Genomic DNA, 26,961 nt, shown 5'->3' with positions numbered 1-26,961 from the left:
TATGAGAGCAAGCTGACATCCTTTTGACGGTTGATTTTGAATAAAGGGTATCATAGTTTGCTGAAAGTTGAAGAGCTATTGATGGTAATTTCGACTTATTAACCTAAGGTGTAACGGTGAGGGAGTGCTTAGTATCTAGCATAGTGATAGGGGTATAAACACGACCCTTTAATGGTATAGTCTAGAACATAGTAGAACTGTGAAAACCGACCTTGGGCTCCCAAGTTGCTGATATTGACTTGGTGAAATTTTATTTGGTTTAACTCAAATCTTCGTAAAATGGGCGCCATTTTGTGTTAAAAATATTTTTTTTAATATCGTAAGTTAATACATTTTGATCGATTTCACGTCTAACGTTCATTTTTCAAAAGGGTCTTCGAATAACTTTTTTTATTCTTAACAAATTACAACAGGCATGGAGAATACCTTGAATAATGGAATATGGAAGTCTAGACATTTACAGAGCTTATGACCTGTCATTGGCTGGTTTTAGTTGCCACTTTACAGACTGAGTAAAATGTACCATTTTGCCTATGTTTGAACATCCAAATTTCTTCATTTCTTCCATTTGTTGATTTTAGTGAAGTTAAAGAGCTGAAACCTTTATTGTAGTGAAGAGATTCATCTGACTGAATTACTTCACATACTAGGCAACGCCCGAAAACAATTTTTCAATTTTTGAACTTCTTCTTGGACCAGTTGGTTTTATTACAATATTTGAGGTATTTGAGTTTAATTAAGTTTTATTCTGTTAAAACAAATTACCGTTAAAAACATAGATCAGTTGTTGGTGTGGGGGTCGTGGCCTTTAGCTTACCTGTCGGGATCTCTCCGTACACGTAGTGTGTAACTTTTATACGCACAGGCATGTGCGTGAGGTAGGATTAGGCAGTCGTCCTTGCCTGCAATCGGTCCCGCCGGTGCCTTATGGCCTCTCGCTCGACACCCTACTACGTTATTTTCAGAAGGTGGCGGGGAAAAGGATTCACATATTTATTATCACACAAGAAATAAGAACGGCTTACTTACATGGATAACACTATTTATTTTATAAGAAAACTGGCGTGTAATACAAAGATATTTTATTACACGTTTAATGAAATCTAACTTACTTCGAATTTATATCTAACACGTGTTTTATAGAAGACTAATTTTATAAGACGAAGTACGGCAGTGGAGCTTCGGACAAGGAGAGAAGAACGGGCCTTGAACTTCGCGCCTTTTATAGCCTTTGTTCTGGTCGCCCTCTATTTCCGGCTGGGTATAGAACAGCAGGCTGGTAGCTTAACGAGCTGCGTTCGCTTGCGTGGTTTCGCTCCTCGGTAGGTCCTTGAGGATTGTTTATGACGGAGGCGCCACATTGGTAAAAAAAACTTTATTTATACCTTGGCTTTTGTTTTTTACCTCAAACTTATAGGTAATTAAGTCGTCTTACAATTTTTTTTCATTTAAATGTAAGTATCTACATACTGAATACATATATTTTTTGAATTTATTCATAATAATGACCATTCCCTTTCCGCACCTAATAGTGCATAAGGCAGTGAGTTGGTTGGGCAAACACAGCGTATCTTGATCATTTTTTTTTCATGAGGATTAGATGATCAGTCTTACGGTTCAGGTACCAGCCCAGGGACTATGAAATATTCTAGTGTAAAAACACCCCTATGAATAAATCATTTATATCAATGTCAGCGCGTTTACCAACCATGCAAGAAGTCTCGGGTTCGATTCCCTACATTAATTTATTATTTTGTATCAAAATTTCTGAGAACCAAATAAATTAGACGAAAAGATAACTAAATAATAGCCACAGATGAAATAAAACGGGAAGTATAATTATAATTATAATACTTTTATTTAATTATTTTGATAAATATAAATAAATAAACCTTGTTAAATAATTTATTGGAAGGCATCATATAATGATCATTGAAAAAAAATGTGCAAAAACGAAAATAATAGAAAGCAATGAAAAACATTATCAAAACTTAAAATCACCAAACAACAGAAAGTTGACGAAATAAACCAAAGTAGTTAAGCTTACCTTGATAAAGAAGCTTGCTTGTGTAGCTTTAAAACCAGTTGGTAGAATAAATAAAAAGAAAGTGGTTAAAAACGAAGTTGCTTTATTTATTTGATTATAATTAATAACCATAAAGTTAGTGCTAAAAATGTAAAATTTATAAAATGATATGTTTTTAAATTTATTTTATTGCAATTGGTTATCACAAAATTAATGCTCAAAATATTAATTTATTAATTGCTTTATACTAAAAATTTTAAATTTAAATTCTTTTTATATTTCTCATCAGTCTAAATATATATAACTTTTCAAACAAAGTTAGATGTACTACGATTTTTCCGGGAGTTTTTATGCGTACTTTAAAGAACTGTAGTGACGTCTCTGCCAATATAATTTTTCTCTAAGGAAATTTACTTCTCATGACTGTCATCATTTTATTGCTTAGGCAAGTGAAAAAACTTTTAATAGCTGTATTTTTTTAACGTTTTATGGTAAGAAAAAAATGAGACAAAGACGAAATGAGCAACATTTTTATTTGCGAAAAAAATAAATAAACAGACACTGAAATAAAATATAAGATATACTCTTAAAAAAAAACTTTTAAATAAAGTCTAACGCGGGTTAATTTTTAAGTTAACCTTATAATATCATTAAAGTTTTGAATATTGTGAAAATTCTGAACAAAAAACTTGAGTTGAGTTTATAGAATATGTCGAAAAGATCCGTATATCTTCTTATACCTTTTTATTGTAATCGAGGGTCTCGTGTAGGAAGAAGGAATAATGTTTACATTTATTCGATGTTTCCATATGTAAGTTACGAGTTGTAATCTCAACGAAAGTACAACTTTGGTCACCACGTGGTGTTTCAACTTGTACAGTGGTTGTATGGCCAGGCTGACGTCATGTTCTGTTTGTATTTTCATATCAGATTGTGTAAAAAGGTTTTGTGACACACGTTGTTAGAAAGGACGTTTTTGTATTTATTAGTTTATGAGACTTTTTCTCCCAATTAGTTTATTTATTTTAAATAATGTTTTTATTTATATATTTAGGTTGACAGTAAATAAATGTTCATATCATAAAAAACAAGATATGTAACAAGAAAACAAAATAACGTAGTCAGTAGGCATAGCCTGCGCGTGGTTACACTGATTTATTCAGTTAGCACGAACGAACGATTTTACAAATTTATGCATACATATGTATGCATATACAAACATACCAGTGACGTGTGGTGACATTTATCTATAAACTAGCATTTTTAAATCACTTCTATTGAGAGTATTTGGTCGTTACTGAAATCTTAAATTACGCATATTATTAATTTTCAACATCATCATACCTCTATCCGCACTCAATGCAGTGCCCTATGCGCTGAGTCAGTGCACTTATTGCAGCGTGTATAAATCTTCTGTAACATGAAGGTAAGGCGATCAACCTTGCGCTTCAGACGCCAGTCCAGGAACAAGAAGTTTTGCAGTGTAGAACCACCTTTTTACTCATCAATATTTCATCTAGCTTTCCCAGGAATCGTTCTCGGGACTTCAAACATGTTGGGCGAACACGCCAACAACTATACTACAAGGTAGAACTTATCTCCACTTGTATTCCACATTTAATATTTTTATCTGAGAGCAGCCATCGAGTCGAAAACACTAATCTAGGATTCTATTTCTATTTCACACATATAATTTATTTTATTTTATTTTATTTATATTTATAAATCCTATAACACAAAGTAGTTTACAAGTATAATACGTTGAACTACATTCTCAGAAGTTACAACAACTCGATTCGGGACATAAATAATATAAACATTTATAAAATAACACATAATGAGAACAACAAAAAAACAAAGCAAGTTCAGCACCCTTATAACTAAATATAGCACAACAATATATCCAAAAAAATATTTTCCTACACAGAGAGAATAAATATTTAAAAAAAAGCGCCTTTAAGAATAAAAAATATATTTCGTGAATCTACTAAGGGAGATAAGGTCATTAACATTACATGCCGGGCAGATATAACAAATACAATTATTTTCTTAATTCGCCCGGACTGGTAAAATTATAACGTTTATTAAATTATAGTAGAGAATACATAAGTCCTTTATATCCATAATTTATGAACGTTTTTTATATTTAAAAAAATATTTTGTATGCCAATAGTATATTATTATGAATTAGGTAATAAATAAGTGATTCAATACTTGTGTCGGTTAACATCAAAAATGGATATACCCAGACTAAGCATTTTTTCACAAAGAACACTTTTCTGAAACTGATTATTGCTATTCGACTAAATTGTTATTAAGACTATATGTAGGTGTGACGTAGGTAATAAAAGTATTCTACGTTATTTGATTTGATCGATTAGTCTAAGTTTCCTTGTAAAACTTATATATAATTTGGATGTAACTCATTTTGATATATCGGAATGGATTTAACTAGTTTTGATAAAATAAGTTCGTGGATTTAAGCAGTTTTGAACTAATCTGTCATTGAATGTCTGTGTCAGGTTTGTCACTTTTACGAAGTAAAAAATAAATAAAACTAATCGTTTTGAGTGTTATTGTGTTATTTGAGTGTTATTGAGTGGATGTTGCCGATTTTGATATAAAATCAAACTTCTGACAACAATTATTATGGTATAATATTGGATTTTTCCCATTTTAAATAAGTATTCTATGTGAAACTAAACTTTTAATCGTGTTTCCACCAAAAATGTTTTTTTACCAATTTTGGATTTAACCAATTTTGTTATCCGTCGACACACTTATTTTAAAAAGGTTTTATGCAACAATCATACAATGTTATGTTTATTCGAAAGGTTAAAAAAGACGCAAAATCAAAATTTTAATTTGAGTCATTTTTACGAAAATGACAAGGGCGGGACCAGGACTCCATTGTGAACGGCTAATTTTGCCTCTTGCGACAAAAATTTATTTGCCAAGGTTGATTTAAGTGCACCGTTTACTCTGGTCCCGGCACTCACCCTCCTTTAAATATCTTTCTTAGTCATTCCATCCCTAGAAAACAAACTTCCCAGCTTCTTTCTATGTTCTGCTAAAAACGGCAAGGCTGCTTTCATACAAAAAAAGTAATAATCACATTCTGAAAATAGTGTTGATCACAAAAACACCGAGAGCGCTAGAAAAATAATACGGTATGAAAGCGGATGGGAAGATAATTGCCTCTACAAATCTAGTTATCTAAAGTGGAAAAACACGTACGTATTTCAATTTAAATATTTTTTTAATTTAAAAATACCTGGAATAAAAAAAATAAAAATAATTCAGAATGTCACCTTGTACATTCAAACCTTTACATATATAATTCTTCTGTACGTGTGATGTCACTGAACTCCTCCTAAACGGCTTAACCGATTTACATGCGGTATCAGCGAAATATAGATCTTTGCGCTGGGCGTAGATATTAAAATTTTCAGTCGAATCTGTAAAAAAAAGGTAAGAAGCATAAATCTTTTTTTAATTCACCCACCAGGGTTAAATTAGACGCATGGAAATACAAAAAAATTAAAGGATGTTGTTTTTTAATCTTTACAAACAACATTAACATTTTATGGATCCTAATCACATTATTTCCTTACATTCCTTATACTTTCTTCCATTTTATTTGTTTTTACTGAATTTTTGATGATACTGAAATAATATTAACTGACACCTTTGAAAATTGCATTCACGAATAAAGTGTTCCGGTGTTGATGAAAAGAGCCGAGTTTAACATTTGCAAAAAGAATTTAATATTTGAAAATTAATTATTTAATGTTTTGGATTTCCACCATAAACAAGTTCCTTGGTACCTCCTTATTGATGAAAAGTCTTTTTCCAAGGTCAAAGCAGGCAAGCCAACGTCTGTCGAGTCCGCTGGTTCAATATAAGGTTTGTCTGTTTTCTGCAAAACGCATAATTTAGGTTGTGTGCTCAGTCAGACTTTGAAAAAAAATCAACAAAATTCCTCAACACATATTTTAATTCTTTTTAAAGTTATTCTAACAAATGGGTTAAGTGATTTTTTACAATTCACTAACCTAATATAAATGTAAAATTATATGTTAAATACGTAATGACACAACATACATCAGAGTTTTACTAGGGCTGGCTGTTTTCTGCGAAATGCATATCTTAGGTTGTGTGGCTAGCCAGACTTTGTAATCTCTAAGTCGACGCTTGTGTTGGTTTGTTTTTGGTAAATAAATACAGTTTATGGGCGAAAAATTGGCGCTTACTATAAAAATTAAATTAATATATTTCAAGGAGTTCTAATACAAAAAAGTGAAAATTAAATTATAATTACTATGGCGATTGCTTTTTTTAGCAATTGGCTTGCCAACCGTCGACTAAATACAACAAATAGCATGATAAATAATAAATAAATAAATAAAAATAGCAATTTTGGAATATTTTCCATATTTACACTGGTGAAATTCAAATATGTGATTAAGCAGCAGGATTATACGTCGCAAAACGTAAATATTTTGGCATTTAATATTAAGTGTTTACGGATGGTTCCATTGGGATCGCGAATACAATAAACAACCATGTCGAAAAATTGTTACACGTCGCTTATTAGCACAGACGTGCTTCATACTGTTGAATGTGGTGGCGTGGTATTCCTAGCCGCACTCCTAGTTGGTTTTAAAAGCTGCTATTTTAGCAGAATATAGTCCCTAGAAATTTTCACTGTTAATATTTTTTATCCCCTAGAGAGTTGTTAATTTGGGGATATTTATTTTATCCATGCGTCTAAGTTTTGCTTTATATATGACCACACGCAACTAATCAGTCTATTACAATTTTTTGTATTACAAGAATACTTAACTTTTTAAAGGGGTTCGATTGAATTCATGTGATTAAAATGGTGTTGTAAGTTATACATTATGTACATTCTGTTTTATCCGTAAGGGTTTACGCATATTCGCAATTCTAAGTACGTCAGAATACTATTGGGTTCAGGCTGAAAAGTTTGGAGTTTGGAAAATGTTTTAACCCAAAAGTTAGTTTTCGAGCTTCTCATTTTTTTACGACTTTTTTACTTCTTGTATTCAGCCCTTAAGCTACCCCAACGAAGAGTCGAAATATATTCGTGCATTCGTCAAATGTTTTTGCTCCATGTTTATAAGTGGGTTTATTTTTTATATTTTACTCAACAGGGATAGAAAACATTTTTGAGATGAATATAGAGGTTTCTCGGCAAAATCAGGGCTCCTGACTTGTTATTGTTTGTTATTAAAAGGTTGAAAAAACTGATGCATACAGTGAGTATTATTTAAGGGTAGGTAAGTAAAATATAAAGCATTGAAATAATGTTTTAAAGATATTATTATAAATAGATTTAAGTTAGGTTTGTTTACTAAATGTTTTAAAATATTTGTAAAAAAACCGCTAACCGACTTTTCTATGTCTACCGGTTTCGAAATGTACTCGTCTTTTCGTCAGGACACCAACTAAACCAACATGCAAAACCCACTATTCACCTTCACCATAGTTGTACAAAAATATAAAACCAACACGACATGCATTTTAATAAGCACATGGAATAATTAGGATAAACATGCACTTATTAAAGTATATCTAAAATATTCTATGTTGTTTGAGAAATAGTTGAAAAAAGTAGAGGGGATGGAGGGAAGGGGTGAGTTTAATGGGTTTAATAGGGTGATTATTACAGTGGAACATCGTAAAAAGGTCTATATTGAAAGTTTGTTTGATTATTGATTAAAGGAACATTATTATTCAAAGCTTTCTTAATGTGAAATATTTCTATTCAATTTACTTTTAACTCTTTATTGTTTGCATGTAAGATTTTAACTAATATTTTATTTGATATTTTCATTTTTTAATCATTGCATGTTTGTCCTAATCAGTGCACGTTCTTATTAAAATGCATGTCATTTTTGTTTTATATTTTTGTGCAACAACTACGGTGAAGGTGAATAGTGGGTTTTGCATGTTGGTTGAATTGGTGTCCTGACGAGGAGACGGGTACGTCTTGAAACTGGTTGATAAAGAAAAGTCGGTAAGTAGATATATACAAAAATTTAAAACATTTAGTAAAATGTTTGACCACAAAGTTAATGCTTTAAACATTAATAAAAGGTTTGTTTATTTTGATTGTTTAGATGGTGTTATAATACTTTATTTATTATTGTTGATTTAAAAGCTCGATAAATTAATATGAGTAAAAATATCTACATAATTTGCCTTTGTCGTTATTCATGGTTCAAATGTCATAAATGTAAAATTAAAGGATATTAAATTAAATTAAAGGGTTAGTTGTTTGAAACAGAACATGTACAAAACTTCGTGCTTCATCTGTTTAGTTTTTTTTATTGTTTACTGTTAAGCATGAACACTTTACAAATTTACTATTATGTTCAATGTTTGTTTTTGTAAATTTATTCAGAATTTCACTCGTCCATGTACTTTGTAGCTGCAAGACGATTAGTAATCTAGATTTAATAATTACATTTTATCAACTAAAAATTATTACTGTCAAATAAAAAATAAAACATGTAAATAGGGGCTAGATTTATTATTGTCTATTCGCTCTGTAGCTGCAAGACGTGCTGTAATCTAGCTCCTATATATCATATTTGGAGACGAGGAACAATAATCCGAAACCGTCCATGCTCTCTGTAGCTGTATGACGTGGTGGGATAATTATTTATTGTACAGCGCTCTTGAGGTGATTTTCACAAAAACGGCGCTGTATAAATTATCCAAATATACATATATAAAACAAAGTCGTTCTAGTTCAAGGCATAATTTGGCATGTAACTTTTTAACGTCTTACTTCAAAGAAACTTCTAAACAATATTTTAAATGAATAATATTGTACCTGTTGCCAGATAAAGTGCCATTTAAAAAAAAAAAACCCGCTCTCTTGTAGTGCAGAAAATTTTTAAAGCAGATAGGTAATAAAAGTTTTATGAAAATGTATGATGATTAAAAAAATAAATAAAAACGAACTACTTTGAACGGCACGGCGTCACTAGTTCTTCCAAATCAACCAATGATACAGAGTTGTGATATATTTCCGGTTTACAGGATGTCAACTCTCCGAGACGAAAAAGAAAACTTAAGACGTCACACGCGGAATAATTTCAAAATAATAAAACTGAAAAAAAAGTAGGGCTAATAAAACGATAGGTAAAAATTAAGAATATTTGTTTAGTTTTTTAGTATTTTAACAAAAAAAAAAAAACAATTGTATTTCCACACTGTATGGTAAAGTTTCTTAAAAACGTACGAAAAAAATATTTTAAACAAAAGTGCACTAATTGTGACAAGTTCTTAAGAATCACCGTATGGTAGGGTATTGTGATAGGTATAGGGTTTCCAGCAAGCCAACTCACGAATCAGCGGAACTCAATGACTAAAACTTATGACAATGATTATGATAAAATTATAAATATACTTATCAATAAAACTTCTTGGTTTAGTTTTACTTTTTATTATTTTGACCAACGAGCGCTTTCGCCTAAGTAGGCATCTTTAAGACTGTTAAATTGTTTACAAAGTTTACAGCTTTTATACTTTTTTAAAAATATTTTGGAGATATGATTTAATAAGTATTTTAAACAGGGGGCAGAAAACAGAGGACAGCTTAAAATACTTATTTGATCTTATCTCAAAAATATGTTAGCAGTAGTATAAAAGCTGTAAACTTGGTAAACAATTTACCTGTCTCGAAGATGTCTACTTAGGCAAAAGCGCTCGTTGGTCAAAATAATAAAAAGTTAAACTAAAACAAGAAGTTTCATTGATAAGTTTATTTATAATTTTATCATAATCATTAACTATGGAGTTTTACCAAGAAATATCAACAAAAAACATCAGAACTTATGACGTTACAGGCGGAGTAATTTTAAAATTATAAAACCTGAAAAAATTATTGTGCTGCTGATATGACATAAAAATGATAATTTTAAAAAAAAACCATTGAACTTCCTCATTAGGTAGGTATATAGTAGCATGACAATTTAAGTTTGTACGTGTTTATATTTTATTTCTTCAAATTGCTTTTCATTTCCTGTCTGTCACTTTATTGGCTTTAAGGTAAAGTGTGTGAACATCTCTTCCACGCTTCCAGCTCTTCACATATTATTAAGCCCGTGTTCCTAAGCTCCTGCAAGTATATTCAAAAGATTGTCGTATAAAGTTTTGTTGAAGAGTGAAAGTTCGCAGGTAAAAAAAAGAACGAAACAACTCAGGTTAGGCCGTTTTTTAATAATATTCACCATCAAAATATCTCCACGAGAGGGTGAACAAACTGAAATAATGATTAAATCCTGTATTGGAACATAACTAACATTTCAAGTAGTATGTTTTGAGGATTGACGTACCAGCAATCTTTGTTATTAATGTTAAATATGTATTTAAATCCTAAACATAGTAATGCGTAATGTTAGCAATGAATTCGTGAATAGAAATATCATAGGCAACTGACAAAAAACATAGAAGTTACCTTGATATCAGGGGTGTTCCGTCCATACATACCGTGGATGCGGCGCATCCCTCAACTTTTTGAAAATAATAATACGTAGTAAAGAAAGGGCCTTGGTATTAAAATTCTAAGTCCACGCCTGCGCAGTTCAAATTTTAAATGATCTCTAGAACCAATTAAAAAAAAACGATTCAAATTTATTCTCTGGTTTTGGTAAATTGGTTTATCCGGATGAATCTCACCCAAATGTTAAGGGTTTCAGCTTGTTTACTTCACAAACGTCAACAAATGGAAGAGTTGAGAAATGCGAATGTTCAAACATAGGCGAAATGGTGAATGTTGCACAGTGTGTAAAGTGGCACTTAAACCAGCCAATGACAGCTCATAAGCCCTGTAAATGTTTAGACTAACATATTCCCTTCTCCCTCTCTGTAGCAACAAGTGAAAAAAAAGGTTGTATCGCTTTGAAACTGGTCGGTGGAAAAAGAGAAAGTTATTTATATTTATTTTATTTTAATGAATAACCACAAAGTAAGTGCTTCAAACATAAATTTTATAGAACAAAACAGTTTATTAAATATAATTTTAAATAATTTACCGATACTTCTGGGCTTGGAGGAGAGCATTTAGCAATATATAAAAGCACTCCCCCCACTCAGCAGTCCGGCTCTTTAAAGGTTTAGAGACACGTCACAATAGATCTATAGAGGTCGTAAGGGCTGCCAGGAGCTTATTTATCATTGACCCGCTTCTACAAGAATAGGAATATTAGTATTTAGTAAGTGGATTAAAGTGTCACCCTGTCATTCGTAAGGTTTTATTGACATAATTGAATAATTCTGTGGTGTAAACAAAGTAAATATATTTTTGATGGCAATTTTTTTTGTATTATTCTTTACTACGTTAAAACAATATTACTTCAAGTATTTTTTTTCTTTAATATTAAACAATATTTGTAACGGTACAACCAAATATTGATTTGCCATCGGACAGAAATTAATATTAATAATATAAAATTGAGAGAATATATTAATAACACAATTTTGTATTATTAATATATAATTACCCTACACCGACATATAAAATTGCAAATAAACGTATGGATTTAAAAATAAAAACAGTACTCAAATTGCATCGAAAACAAAATAAAATATTTGAAAATAAAAACTATAAAAAATAAATTAAACTTACGAAAAAAAAAAGGTTCTATATAAGTCGACCTCGTGGTGTAGTGGTCAGCGCGTTTGCCTACCATGCAAGGGGTCTCGGGCTCGATTCTAAACGTGGTTGATATGAAATATTAATTTCAAACAGTGTTTTTACCCTAGAATATTTTATAGTCTCCGGATAGGCACCTGAAGTGTAAGACTGATTATCTGACTTTCATGTTACAAAAATAATCTAGATAAACTGCGACTGGTGTACAGATGCAGCGCCCTATGAACAATTAGATGCGGAAAGGGAATGTTTATGATGATGATGATAAAGCGTTTATCAAATTTACCTGAAATATTCTAAATATTTTCGCTAAGTTTAAGTTTAAATTTTTAAAAATCTAAGTTTTTATTGCAAAAAAAAAATATTTTTTTTTTTGTAAAAAAACATAATTTTATTTTTGTTTGAACATGTTTTCGAATCTCATGGTAGCATGTTTAATATTTTAATATAAATATTATCTTATGTTCGCTGCTTTTATAGTTAAATTTTAGTACAACTAGACCGTCAAAAAATAAAAATCTCGTAAGATAATTGTGTTCGAATTTCGAATCTATTTTTGTGCGTTGAAATGAACATAATATTATGTTTAAAAATATTATTTTGTTTATTCCATAAAATTAATTTACAGGTAAAATATTAAATGTTTTGAATAAATACATGTGATTGTACCAATACATTAATTGGTGACATAAATTCGATAAGTGCAGTTATAAAATTTTGTACGTATTTAATGTTTTTTCCACAAGAATGTCCAGAGTCTGTGATCTCATGTTTTTTGTGTAATGGATTATAAGACAAACACATTTGAAATTTATTACGATATATCAAAGAAAACTTACACGGAATTGTTCAAATTGAACAAATAAATAATGTGTACTTTTTTTTCGTGTTTGAAAATTGGTAAAATCAAAATAATTCTATGTTTATTACTACTATAGTTAATTATTTATATTTTAATTTAATTTTTATTTGGAAAAAATAATAAAATATAAAAAATAGGACATAAATTCAGTTAAAGTTTTTCACAAATGTAATGATAGAACATGTAACCCAATAAAAACATTATATATTGTAAAATATTATACAAGAAAAGAAAAAAATTATACTGTAGGAAGGTTAAAGACGAGAAAATAAAGTGGAAGAAAGAGATTTTTATAATAAAGTTGAACAATTCGAAATTTCCCTATAAAAAAAATAAAAACATATTAAAAGGTACCTAAATTAATAACACACTGATAAATGTTTCAATTCAATGTGTTTCAAAAAGTAAAGTAAAAAGTAGCAATTTCTTTAATTAAAAATATATAAATAGGGCCAGAGTAAGTAAAATTTGGAGCAGCTTTGACAGATAAATGAGTTGTGAAAATATTTTTTTTTGGAAATATATTGTTAAAAAAATATTGGACCGGGAACAATTTATTGAAATACGCTCTAAAAGATAAGGACTATCGATTAAATCGTTCAAATTTTTAAAAGAAAAAACTGATTAGAAACGTTTTTTACGTTTAGTTAGGTTAATTAATAATATCAATAATATTACACTTGTAACAGGCATGAATTGATTGTGATATATTATTTTTTGTTTCAGGCAATCATAGCTAGTAATGGAAAGCTGACACCAGCTTACGAGTACATCAATGATCTACGTAATGCTAACAGGTAATTCACGTTATTTTGATTTTAATAGAAAAAGGTATGTGGTCATAATGTAAGTCAATATGATTTATTCCGAGAAGAACAAAACAATTATTGGACTTTTGTCCATTATTTCGAATCCATTGAGTCCAATATAGTGCTTACCCGTTACCCCTTTGTACAGAAAAACTAAACATCAAATTTTATATGAAAATAATGTATTTTTATTTTATCAACATAAACGGCAAAACAGCTTTTTGCAAAACTTATGATGTGAACATATTAGGTCGAATTTAAAAAAAAAAAGATATTTCTTTTTACTCAAGATTTAGAAACAAAAATTAAACGTTAAATTAAACACATTCAGTAAGAATTTTAAACAATTTTAAATAAAAGTAAAAATCTAGGTAAATAATGTAATATTTCTATTATTAATTGAATAAAAAAATCCCAAAGTTACTGTTTCATATAGTAATTATACAAAAGGTTTAATAACCATTCACTATCTTTGAAAAATTTCAAAAGGATTATTAAGAATTAACTTAATCTGAGTATTTTCTCATATTATCTGTGCAGTTGGGCCATTTTAATAGTAGTTTATTGATGCTTTTGCTTTGAAACTCCTGCGGGCGGGAATGGACAAATATAAACCGATAAATGCATTTTTCACCGACTCTTTGGAGTCAAATTTTTTTCTCGGTAAAAAATAATTCACATTAAAAAAAAAAAAAATCAGTTTAAACAAGGTCCAGCAAGTATGGTGGGTGATGGAGCGTCTTTAGCTTCATCTCTTGCAGCTTGGAAACCGTCTGTGAAGTGAATGGCCAGGCTTTGTCGTAAAGCGATGAGTGATTGACCTGGTTAGGTTGTTTTAATGCGAGTTTCCGAACCATTGCATGCAATTCTTGATAATGCACATCTGCAGTTGCAGTTGATCTAGAGCCTTTGGAACTGTTGTAGGTACCACTGGCACAGGACCATCATATCAATACTAATGTAATCATGAGCTTCTGTTATATAATCTTTCATTTTAGACATTGTTTAACTGAAGCACCTTCAGCCAACCACTAAGATCAACTTTTATGGTTGTCGTACAAAATTTATTTTTCATCGCATGCAACGATACAACTCAGAACTATTATTGAGTCGGCTCAGCAAATGAATGCAGGCATTGACACGAATTTGCAACTGGCATTCATCGCTGGCATTAACTATGTATTTAGTATGTCCAAAAATTTGCAGATAGGCTGGATTTCCTCCCTAGAGTCATTTAGATCTAAATTTGTTGCAATATGGAGGGAAAACATTTTTTAAAAGGGAAGAAGCAAAATGGTGAATGTTACACAGTGTATAGAGTGGCCACATAAATGAGCCAATAACATGAGCCAAATACATATTATAAACACATTTTTTTATCAACTAAATAAAGTTTTTCATTAATGTAAATATAATAGAACATTGGATTTTTAAAGTAAACAAATAAATAAATATCCTAAATAAAATAAATAACCACAAAGTAAGCGCTTCCGTTATAAACTTTAAAATATTTTTTTTATTTATTTGACACTTTATACAATATATATACATATAAGGGCTGGCATATTGCCTTAAGGCGATTTTTTCCTACGTACCCAAACCATTCAGTTTGAGAAAATTATAAATACATGAACATATTGAATTTTACAATTTTATACAAAAATTATCCCTTTGAAGTAAATATATACCTAGATTTATTAGCAAGGTAAAAAATAATGCAACTCCCATATATAAAAAACAAATTAAGATCTAAATAAGTCCCAAGGCAGGAAATCAAGCATGTCAGCAAGCATTTTGTCATACTCAAAACATTGTTGAATTCACTAACTGGTATAACAAAGAGTATAAACATTTGGAAATCGTTTTCAGGCGTTGCCGGTTCAGTCGAATGAATCTCACCCATATGATAAAGTCGTGTCATAGTTTATGTGCTTATTTTACACACTGTGTAACATTCACTATTCTGCCTATGTTTAAACATCAACATTTCTTCAACCCTTCCATCTGTTGACTTTTGTGAAGTAAAAGAGCTTAAAGCTTAATAGATGTGGGTGAGATTATATGTTTGAATTATTTCAATTAATAGGTAACGCCTGAAATTACTTTTCAATTCCCTCCAGTGTTCCCCTAGTTGGCGGATTATGAGATTTTGGATTTTCTCCAAACTTTCTCTGAAGTCTGGTGTACGGTGGTATACGGTATCGCATTAGTCCATCCCAGTGACGAAATCTAGCAGTAGCAAACATTTCACGCACGCTACAATGTCAAAGATTATGTTGGGCTCCATAACCATCTGTGTAGCATGTTTATTTTCTCACGAATTTTTAGAAGGACATACACAATAAGTTATACGGTTAAGTATTTACGCCCAACTAAATACTATTAAAATGGTAAATTATGCACTAGTACAGTCATCGCTGTCCTATGGAATAATTAGAGGGGGGGGAGCCTTTAACAACCATATTAAACCATAAGAAACTGTTCAAAAATGTATCTTAAAAATAATGTTTCACAAAAATCACATTAATCCCCTTCTCCAATTGTTCCGAAAAGCGTAAATTTTGGAAATTGGACAATATATATTGTTTTTAATGTTGAAAATATAAATTTAAGAACCGAAATTAATTTTCAAGTAATTCAAGTAGATCAAGACTAAGAAGGAGTCGTGTGTTAGAGATACCACATGGTAAAACGAGGCTAGCACAAAGACATGCATATTTTGTAGGTCTAAAACTTTTTTAAATTCATTTTTTACTGATAATATTCCGTTTAAAACACCCACTATCCTGGATTCGAACTAACGATATTAAAGGTTTTTTTTCTATGAGATATTTTGTTGCTCTTTTAAGGAATATTTCTTGTTTTTTTTTTATTTCCTTTTTTTTAAAAATTACTGTAAAATAAATTAGTACCTTCTAATCCTTTGAAAATTTTTTTTCTCTTTCTCATATTATACACAAATATAACACCTGCCAATTTATAAGAGAAGAGAAAAATTCATAAACATTTCTTGTATACCCACGAACTGGCTATGCCTTTGTGGGATTTTTTGTTTACAATAGTTAAGACCAGAATACTGGTCATATGAAATTCATTGCTATGTAATTATTCTTTATTTTTTGAATACCCTGTTTTACCTCTTATGTATATTATAGAAAATAAAAAACCAAAAAAAAAAAAAATTAAAAAAATACGCAATAAATAACGACGCCTTAGGCGCACCCATACAAGGCACACAGGCCTGCAGACTCTGAATAAAAAGTTTATTAAATATTGAATAAGAAAATTGATGCATTATTTATACGGGGTGCGTTTTACGTTCCAGGTTAATGTTTTTTATAATTACTTTATAATAAAACACAATTTTATAATTTACATTTTCTCCATTGATTATACGGCTTTAAACAATATTTTTTTGTATTCCTAAGGTGATGGCCATTAAAAACTTTTTTTTTATTTCTTAAACAATACAAGCTTTCAAATTTATTGTCCGCCTCTTGGTGTGATGGTCAACGCGTTTGCCTACCTTGCTAAGGGTCTTGGTTTCGATTTCAGATATGTTTGATATGAAATATCAATTTGAAACAGTGTTTTTCCTCTATAATATTTTACTGTCCCTGGATTGGCACCTGAAGTGTTAGACTGATCATCTTACTTTCATGTGACAAAAAGAGAGCAAAAAAATATTAATTCATTTAAATGTCAACTAAAAAAACATGTGTTTAGCAGATAAATTTTCGTGTTAGCTTTATAGAAGTTTTCTTTTTAAGTGTACATATATCGTTTGAAAAATGTTAATAATTAGTATATGTTTTAATAATAATTAGATATAAGTTAATATTAGGACATTCATTTATTATATTTGTACTATTTAAAGACAAAAAAAAAAAAAAAAAATCAAGATTCACAGCAATAGGTTTACCGATGCAGTGCCTTATGCATCATTAGAAGCCGAAGGGAATGACCATGTGATAAATTTATCGCAAAAAGAGTGCCTATGGATGGGACCATTTTGATTTAATATCTGTAACTTTTTTCCTCAATCAAAATCACAAAAAGTAAACGTAGTAATTTTTAATTCAATCTTTTAATTAAAAATATGCCACACATTGTTTTCAAATAATTTAAATTTTAGTACCTAAAAATAAATTTATAAAAAAAGTTGAATATGTCTTATTCATAAATACCTTCGATAAATATTACACTAGTATACCTTGTAATGGACATGTATAAAAATACAAGATTTGTATTAAAAAACATGTTTAAACCAAAATAAAAAAGTAAGCAGATTCACATAAAACTTAACAAATTTTGTGTAAAATTTTTGTACAACATTACACAATATTTTTTGATTGCTTTTCTGAACCATATAAAACAGCTTTTAAACCTCTAAAGTCATATCTCCTTTTGTTTAATTTACATACGATCTTGTTTCACATTATTGAAAAGATAGTTGTGTTCAAATAAGCCACCTTTGTTCTTTCTCTGACATGACATAGCAAACAAATGTGAAGCCCACCATGTCAACTAAAATGCCTGCAAAATGATAAATTGACTTTGTTTAGTAAAACAAAAGTTTGACTCTCCCCTCTTTGGGGAGATCACGTAGAGCAGTGGTAGGAGAAATCATTATCTAGTATTATAATACAAACTGTTGTTCTATCACTTTGTATAGTACACGCAAACTAACCTATTGAAATGGAGATTACTGCTCTGTATAAATGGAATTTGTTTTGCTGAAAACATTATTTCAAGCCATACAAGTTTATTACGCAAATTATAACAGTTAATTGCAGTTTTGACGTGAATTTGATTTTATTAGAATTGTCAGTTCGTGCGTGGTTTCTATACTTATATAATTAGCGATTGTTTAAATTACAATTTTTTTAATGGATACATTCTTATAAATACGCGGAACAATGCTTGAATAAAAGTTGTGGGCCAAAATTTATTCGTTAACTATGATATTATCTGTAAAAGATCAGGTTAAGTGACACCTCTTTTTTTTTTTTAAATTTTTGGAATATTAAATTTATTTTCATCACCAGGGTTGCATTCGATGAGAATGCATATGCTAAAAAAATTGAGATATGTAATTTTTTAGCATACAAAAAAATATTGCATTCGAATGTTTACAAACAACATTCGTATTTTGTGGATCTCAATCCGATTATTTCCTTAAATTCCTTATAATTTCTACAGATTTATTTCTTTTGACTGGATTTTTAGTAACACTTTGTGTTATATGATTAATAAATAAATAATAAAAAAAATATGTAAATAAAATATTTTCTATACGTGTAATAAGTAACAATGAATTAAAAATAAAACCAGAATTTCAGCTGCTTTAGCGTTTCAAATGAAATATTTGCGTTGATTGTAAGAAGTTTTACATATTCATATAAAACATATAGTAACAAAGCAAAGAGAATAAAAAATCTTATAAAATTATAAAAGCTTATAAAATTATAAAATATATCGACAAGGTGCCTAATAAACTTCTTTTAAAGAAATATAATGCATTTGGGATAGAGGGTAATATGTTGGAGTAGTTTTCAAGTTACTTATTTAATATAAAATTATATGTTAAGGTTGATTCGACAGCCATTTTACACTTTTGGCGGTTTATTACTGTTTTTCTAGTTAACAAACATTCAATACGTACAAATTATGAAAATAAAAAAATACCTGAAAGAGACTTATGTCAAAGTAGTAGAAGAATCCTGCTCTAAAATACCCTTCCGGATACATGGAACAGATCAATATCCAGAGCGATGTTGTTCAGCATGGCGGTAGCCCTTCCAACAGGCATAACCATTGACAGGTTAGTCTTGTACATCGCAATATGAAACAATCTATGCTAACGCTGTCTTAGGTAATTATCAGAAACATACAAACCAATGCGCAGTATAATCTCAAGTTTATCTACGATACCGCGCAATAATCGATAAAAATGTGAAGTCCTTCTAGTCTCACATTCCTTCTAGTCTCTAAACTATTGTAGCTAAACATACCCTTGAGAAACTCGGTCAGGTAGAGCCAAGGATAATACATACACTCTCATGTAGAGATATCTCAAAAAATTCTTTTCGGTTTCCTCTATCATATAAGAGTACTTCAGTTCATGTGGCCCCCAAATCATCGAGCCACTCGAGAGTCTATTTCTCACAAATGAGTCGTAAAGAGTTCTCAGTACGCGGGTATTTCCAAAAACCCTGGCAGTACGCAGAACAAATCCTAACATCTTCAATGCATTACCACTGATTGTCTCTATGTGTTCATGAAATGTTAAGGTGCTCACAAATCTAACGCCCAGATCCTTAACATTCGATGTTCGTATAGGATTCTGGTCATTCATTTTGTAGAGAAAAAATAAGAGTGTTTTGGGCTCTAGTAAGAGACGTGACCGAACACTTGGAAACATTAAACCTAAGTTTGTTACGCGCTAGTTTGTAGTTAGTAAGAATATATTTCCATTGTGCGGTCTAGTCAGTATAAATCATACATAGAGAGAATTCAAAGAAAGTATTTGAGATTCGTAAATTTAAAATTTAATGTTCTCTTAGATATCACTAATTACACGTATCTATTAGATACATTAAATTTAATTTTACTAAAAAATAGTAAAAAAATAAATAACCTTTGTTTATATTTAATTTTAAATTTAGAGCTGGATTTTTGTGAACTCCTGAATCTTATTAAGTTCAAAATACCGAATCGAGTTACTAGAAGTACTGAGTTGTTTGCAACTACATACGAAGATACTAACTATGCACGATACTTTACGATTGCGCGTTTAAATTCCTTGGCCAGCAAATTTACGTGGGATAAAGACATTTTTTAAATAACAATGATTCATTTCAAAACGTTGTTCAATGGATTGTTTAAAGTTTATTATTAATGTCGTTATAAAACTTTATTTTTCATGCAATTTATTCTTGGTTTTTTATGTGTAGTATTATTATCTTATACACTTACTGTAATTAAATTTTATTATTAATTTGTTCATACGATTTTTATTTTTTCTTTAATAATTTTCAATTTGCTTTTAATTCAGTTCAGTTCAGTTCAGTACCGAATAAATCGGCGTTTATTGTAAAGCATAGCATTGTTATGATCTGTTTGCAAAACAGTAAAGAAGGTAAAAAAATATACAAATAAGCAAAATTTAAGTATTAGCAAACATAGAAAGCATTGCCTATTCTCACTAGGTATAATAAATACCTGTTCTGAGGTAGACAGCATTTAAAAATTTTTTTAAAACAAAATGCAGCATGTTTTTTTTAGAGATGTCTTAAGATAATTAATACAAAATTTATCATCTTACAAAAAAATATGGAATTAAAAAAATAAAACTGTCAAAGTATATGTATATGTAATTATAATATTTTTCCTATTTACTTTATCCACCTACTGTTTTTTTTTCCATCCATATTTTGATACCTTATTATAAATTTTTCATTCATGTCCACCCTCATTTCATTATAACATCCACTCACCCACCCACTCATATTTACACTCACACAAACACACTGAAATTTATTGTACAAGTATTTGATGTGTTTCTGTGGATATCTGTCATTGGTTTTATTCTCTGTATATTTTATTTGTTATATTTTCTACATGTACTACTGTTGAATCCCCAATGAATAAAAAAAAATCACCCATACTTTTTTAGTTTTATATTATGCAAAGTTTTACTTTTGATGCCTTTAGATGTTTTTTTTTTTACTTTTTGTGGCCTTGGTCAGGGCATTTGTCTACTATGCGAGAATTTTCGTTTTCGATTCTCGACATGGTTGATGTAAAATGTTTATTAAAAGAGTGCTTTCACTCTAGAATATTTCACAGCCGTAAGACTGGTACCTGAAACGTAAGACTGACCATCTTACCTCCATAAAATAATCAAGATACACTGCGATTGGTGTTTCAATGCAGTTTCCTATGCACCATTAGGTGCGGATAGGGTATGATGATGATTAACTTTTGATTTTGCATTGCAGCATGCTTTTTTTGGTTTCAACATGTCTTTAAAAAATCGTGTTTTTTTATATTTTTTATTATTACTTATATTTGCACTTACTTGTATTATTCTAATAAATGCTCCTTTGGCGTATTGTAAAATTAAATACAAATAAATAATTTAATTGGTCAAATCGATCAAAAGAGTGCTCACTGTACAGTGTCCATCCCTACTTAAGAGCACCTATCTCAATATATTTATGTGAATGTTACGCGTACAGCGTACTGAGACGTATGTATGTCCAATGTACATAAATAAATATACATATATAAATGTATATACGTTTTATGTATGTATGTAAATGCGGTAAAGATACCATCTCTTATTACCATAGGGTCAAGGGTTTATGTTTCATACATACACATAAAGATACGAGTTTATCTCTAAACTCAGGGAGGGGTGTACAGACTGTACAGTGAGCTTCATAATATTTCCCCAAAAGGACGTTTGTATGATAGAGCAGCCTATCAACTAAATGTGTACTCTTCAAAGGACCAATATTGCAGATTTTGGTAGATATGCGATGGGTACTTCTGTACAAGGGTCAGCATGTATCACGAAGGTCTCAATTTACGAGCATGACAAATTTGAAACAAATCTAAAATCTGTGTTTGTTTTTTTTTTATTTTCTGTTTGATTAAAAAACCCGTTACGGGATTTTATCATATAATACCCGGGAACGAGGTGGCTCCGGGCACTTTTTCGTATGTTTTTTAAGTTAATGAAGATTCAAGTCGACAAAATAATTTAAACAAGACAATATTTTAAGTAAATGTGAAGCACATTAACACTATCAAATAGACAGTTTTTTAGGGATATGAAATTCTCTCTGAAGAGAATGCAATTGAAGTTTTGAAGACAACATACACTAAATTATCAAAATATTCATATTTTTGTTTAAATTATGTTGTGCATAACCACATAGCAATGTTCACACATATAAAGAGCTACACAGCAATGTTCGCACATATACAGGGTCTCACTCTTTTTTCTCCTTTTTTTGTGCTTTGTATCCCGGAGCCGTGTAAACACGTGATTATGATAACCACGCGTTGTGTCCCGGTCCCGTGTTTTTACGTAGTACTAATAAAGTCACTAGATGTCAATAAAATGCACTTTTTTGAACAGCTGGTTAACCTCGGGAAAACACGGGACCGGGACACAACGCGTGGTTATATAATCACCTGTTAACACGGCTCCGGTATGCAAAGTGTTAATGCTTTCATTAAAAAAAAATGTGAAAAAGTTTTTTTTTGTATTTTGTGTATTTGACATGACATTTTTATCTCTGCTTCGATAAGTAGATGAATCATCTAAAGTTTAGTGATAAAACCGATGAATCATTTTAAGTTCGTCATTTTAATACTATCATGTAATAAGCTAACTTCAAAGCATTGTTCTTAATTGAAATAAACTTAGCGGGTCGGCTAATCAGCTTGCGGAAACTTCGGTATGTTCGGGGTTTGCCTACTTCCCTGGCAAGTTAGGAGTTCGGATGACGGATCACTTACCATAGTCTTCCTTGCTTAATAAACTAATAGTCAAAACAACCATACTTTATAAGTATGTAAAGTATAACCAACATTCAAATACAAAACTTATGGCAAAAGGACGCAGTTACATTTGAAAACCGAGGCATTGGTAACATTTTTTTTTACAAAGTACAGGCAAAAATATAAAATATTCAATAGGACAATCAATCTGAAAAACTAAACAATAACCTTAGTTTTTAACAATACTGTTAACACCAAGAGATATATAAAACAAAAAAAGATAATTAGAAACCCACTAACGAATTTGTTACATCAGATTACCTATGCTATTTACTAACAAAAGTAAGTAATAGACACTTGATTTTCGTAAGCTTGACAATCTTGCCTTCTTAATAACGCCACTTGATTTTAAAATTTGTGTTTCTTTTTTTTTTTTTATATTTATTCATTTACTTTTTTTTTTTTTTTTGTTGGCCTCTGTCCATACATCCCCCTCCCTTCTGCTTAATCTGCATAGAGTATTCCTTAGGAATATTTATAATAACTTTCCTCTATGCGCAGCTGGCAGAGAGTCCCCCAGGACTCTATAACATCGGCCTCCGTAGTGTAGTGGCCAAGACGCTTGACTCACGCACGGAAGGTTCCGGGTTCGATTCCCGGAGAGAACACAAAAATTAAAATGTGATTTTTCTAAAGCCAGGGTGCTCTGTGATGTTAATTCAACACTGTAATTAGGCCTCCTGGCCTGTTGTGCAAAAAAATGTAAATGTAAAATTAAAAAAATAAAATAACAGCTGTGGGTTGATAGAGGGCTAACGATCTCCTCTCAGATTGAAGAGTTGACAAAATGTGGATTTTTAAACATAGGCAGAATAGTGAATACTACACAGTTTGTAAAGTGCTCACTTTAACCAGCCAATGACAGGTTATAAGACCAGCAAATACCTAGACTTCCATATTTCCTTCTCAAAAAAGGTTCCTCTCTCAGTTGCAATAAATTTTGATCTAAGTAACTCCCTAGGGAGAAAATCCATAGAGCATATTCGCTTTTTTCAGAATATGTATATTATTTATTTTGTTTTATTTAATTTTATATCTATTACTTATTTTTGGCTGTTTTAGTAATTCACTTTTTGCTAATCGAGCTGGAATAGGGAATAAAAATATGGTTAACTAAGTCATAGTTCAGTTGCAATAGACACAAAAAATATAGTAATTAGGGATATACAGAGACGGTAGTATGCCGTATTTTTAATTTATTTTTTTTGCATTACAACAGGCCAGGAGGCCCAATAACAGTGGTGAATTACATCACAGAACATGAGAAAAATCACACCTAATTTTTGTGTTCTCACCGGGAATCGAACCCGGAACCTTCCGTGTGCGAGTCAAGCGTCTTGACCACTACACCACGGAGGCCGTGTATTTCTCTGTCTTTGCATAAAGATCTTCTCTATTCGCGCGTCAATTATACCGATTTTTGACGTATTTAAAATATTTATTGGATTCGGTAATGCCACGTCTTTCTCAGTCATCCCCGTTTTCCGAATCTTTAAATATTTTCGTAGTAAATTCTTTTCGCGGTTTGTTCACTGTTCAATTGCTCTACATGTCAAAACCAACCTGTCTTTTTCTCGATTTTGTCGATAATACTTATTTTTCTCTCAGATTTACATAATGCAAGTATCTTAACATTTTTTGCATCTATCATCCATAGTTGTACCACACATTTGCCTTGGAGACCGCACTTAGAATGTCAACCTTAAATTTTTTTTAATTCCATACTTTGCTCCATACATAAAGGTCAGTATTAGGACTCTTTTGCAAACGGCAAAATTCATCTTCTGCGACAAACAATAATTTGCTAAGTTTATTCATTAGTTGTTATATTTAAAATAATTAAATGGCTAATATGTAACAAATCTTTATATTGATTATTATGTTAATAGTCATCTATTTAAATAATTTGTTTTGAATAAAAAAGTTTGCTTTTAGTTTTTAATAATGTTTAAATTACATTTTTAATTTATATAATTTCTCTAACCTTTTTCTTTGTAAAAGAAAAATAGGAAACTTGCTGAAAAGCCGGTTTCGCGGTTTAGTGGGTCTCGTGGTATTATTTCCTTTTTTATTTTCTATTCATGTTTACTTACTTGAATAAAAATGAATATATATATTTTTTTTACTAAAATGAACATTATTAATTACATCACTATATGATTTAAAACAATCGAAAATAAACGTAACAATTAAAAATGAATAACTACTACTTAACTCTTACTTCGACGTAGTTTTAACTATTATTAATGATTAAACAATCAACCATTATTTGTTTTAGAATTTAAGATTTATATTGTTTTATTTATTTTTTTAGTTTATTCCGATAAAAATATAAGTATGGAATATTACACTTGCATGCAAATTTTATATAATTTGTACACATTTATTAATATTTAATTTTTCCAGTAAGTAAAAACAATTATTTTGTACATAATAACGTCTCACAGTAATGTGGATTCATTAATAATTATTTTTTCAATTATTTAATTTATCAATATGCAGGTAAAAACACAAAACAGTACACCATGAGGCCGAGTAATCTTCACTCGATTTTTTTTAGCAAAATTTTCACCCGCGTGTGAAACAAAATAAATAAAACCAAAAAAGAAAACAATAAATATGTGTCCACCCACTTTTATTTTATCGGACCAAGTGGACTGGCATAATACGTGTAAAACGGGCCTGTACATGACAGACACAATCAATCATTTTTAGGATAATAATATTTGAGATAACTTTTCAATTCTTTCTTAAATATGTTGTATTCCTGTCTGCACTTTTTATTTCCTTTTTTCATTTCATCAAAGAAAAAAATTCCTTGGTACGTATAATGATGATGTGCTGTAGTTGTTTTAAATTTATATAATCTACGTATGTTTTCTGTGATTCAGACCTTTACTTTAAATCAATGGTTTGGTGTTCGCTTCCGCTGTTACCCAACTTGATTCCAATTATCTTGTATGATTATTCCCGACAAGTGTAAATTACCCATATAAATATATATTTGTGTTTTGGAAGACCTCAAATTTTTATTTGAAAAATAATTGTGTTATTTTTTGTTCACAGCGTAAGATCAAGACAGAAAACCGAAGGTGAATCTACGGAGCCTGAAAAGCACGTTTTGATATTAGGGGCAGGGTTCGTGTGTGCCCCTGTAGTGGAGTATCTTCACAGAGAGAAAAATATCGCAATTACTGTTGGTAAGCTCAGTTTTGATTTTCATTACTATAAATAATTATTTCTTTAAATTAGTTGATATAAATTTGTTAATCAACTAATATTTACAATTATTTCAATCTATATGTATATATATAAGTTAATCGCATTTATTAGTCTCGCAAAAACTCAAAAATGGCTTGAAAGATTTAGGTGCGGTTTTTTGCAAGAGCCTAACCGTGATATATTTATTTAATTTACATTAATTGTTTAAAGTCGTTAATGACGTCTTGTCGAAACAACCGAAATCAGCGCCGGGCGAAGAGTCTCAATTTCGCTTTTTAGTTGTTGGTGACGTGTTGCGTTGCTGCGTTGGTGGGCCTGACACCTGGTGTTGAAAGTGTTCACGACTGATCACCTAACGTTGTAAGCACTATCAATTATGGATAAGAGAGATGATGATAATTTTTTAAAACACAATTTTACAGTAACTTTGAGGAAAGATTTTTTTCGCATATGTAACTTATGTGTAATTTTTTTAATTGAAATTTCTTAAAAGTAAATTTCTAAGTGATCTCAGAAAATCATTCGCGGAAACTTTTTAAAAATATTTTTGTCATTTTTATGTTAATATATAATTTTCAAGATGAACTCAAGAAGTATGATAATTAAGTCAAAAACTTTTCTCATGAAAATTCCCTCTTGATTTCAGTTATTCAGTTGTCGACAATAAGTATTTACGATTGAAAAATCAACTTCGTTAATCGAAATCACTCCGAAGTTACTCAAAGGAAATCATTGTGAATTCATTAAGTACTGAAGCTATTAGGCTAAAGTTCAC

General features: G+C 30.3%; 1 protein-coding gene across 1 annotated transcript in view; it reads left to right on the top strand.

Annotated features, from left to right (window-relative positions):
* Positions 1-26,961, top strand: part of LKRSDH (lysine ketoglutarate reductase/saccharopine dehydrogenase) — a 194,143-nt gene that overhangs the window by 95,355 nt on the left and 71,827 nt on the right. Inside the window, exons 4-5 of the mRNA XM_088225671.1 lie at positions 13,306-13,376; positions 26,031-26,164. Coding sequence (XP_088081797.1) covers positions 13,306-13,376; positions 26,031-26,164 — 205 coding nt within the window. The remainder of the gene's footprint in view (positions 1-13,305; positions 13,377-26,030; positions 26,165-26,961) is intronic.

Source organism: Micrasema longulum, unplaced genomic scaffold, assembly GCF_059751315.1.
Source record: "Micrasema longulum isolate JH-2025_06_02 unplaced genomic scaffold, ASM5975131v1 h1tg000380l, whole genome shotgun sequence".
Classification (NCBI taxonomy): Eukaryota; Metazoa; Arthropoda; class Insecta; order Trichoptera; family Brachycentridae; genus Micrasema; species Micrasema longulum.
The sequence above is the reverse complement of the archived record's forward strand: the minus strand, read 5'-3'. Positions and strand labels throughout refer to the sequence as shown.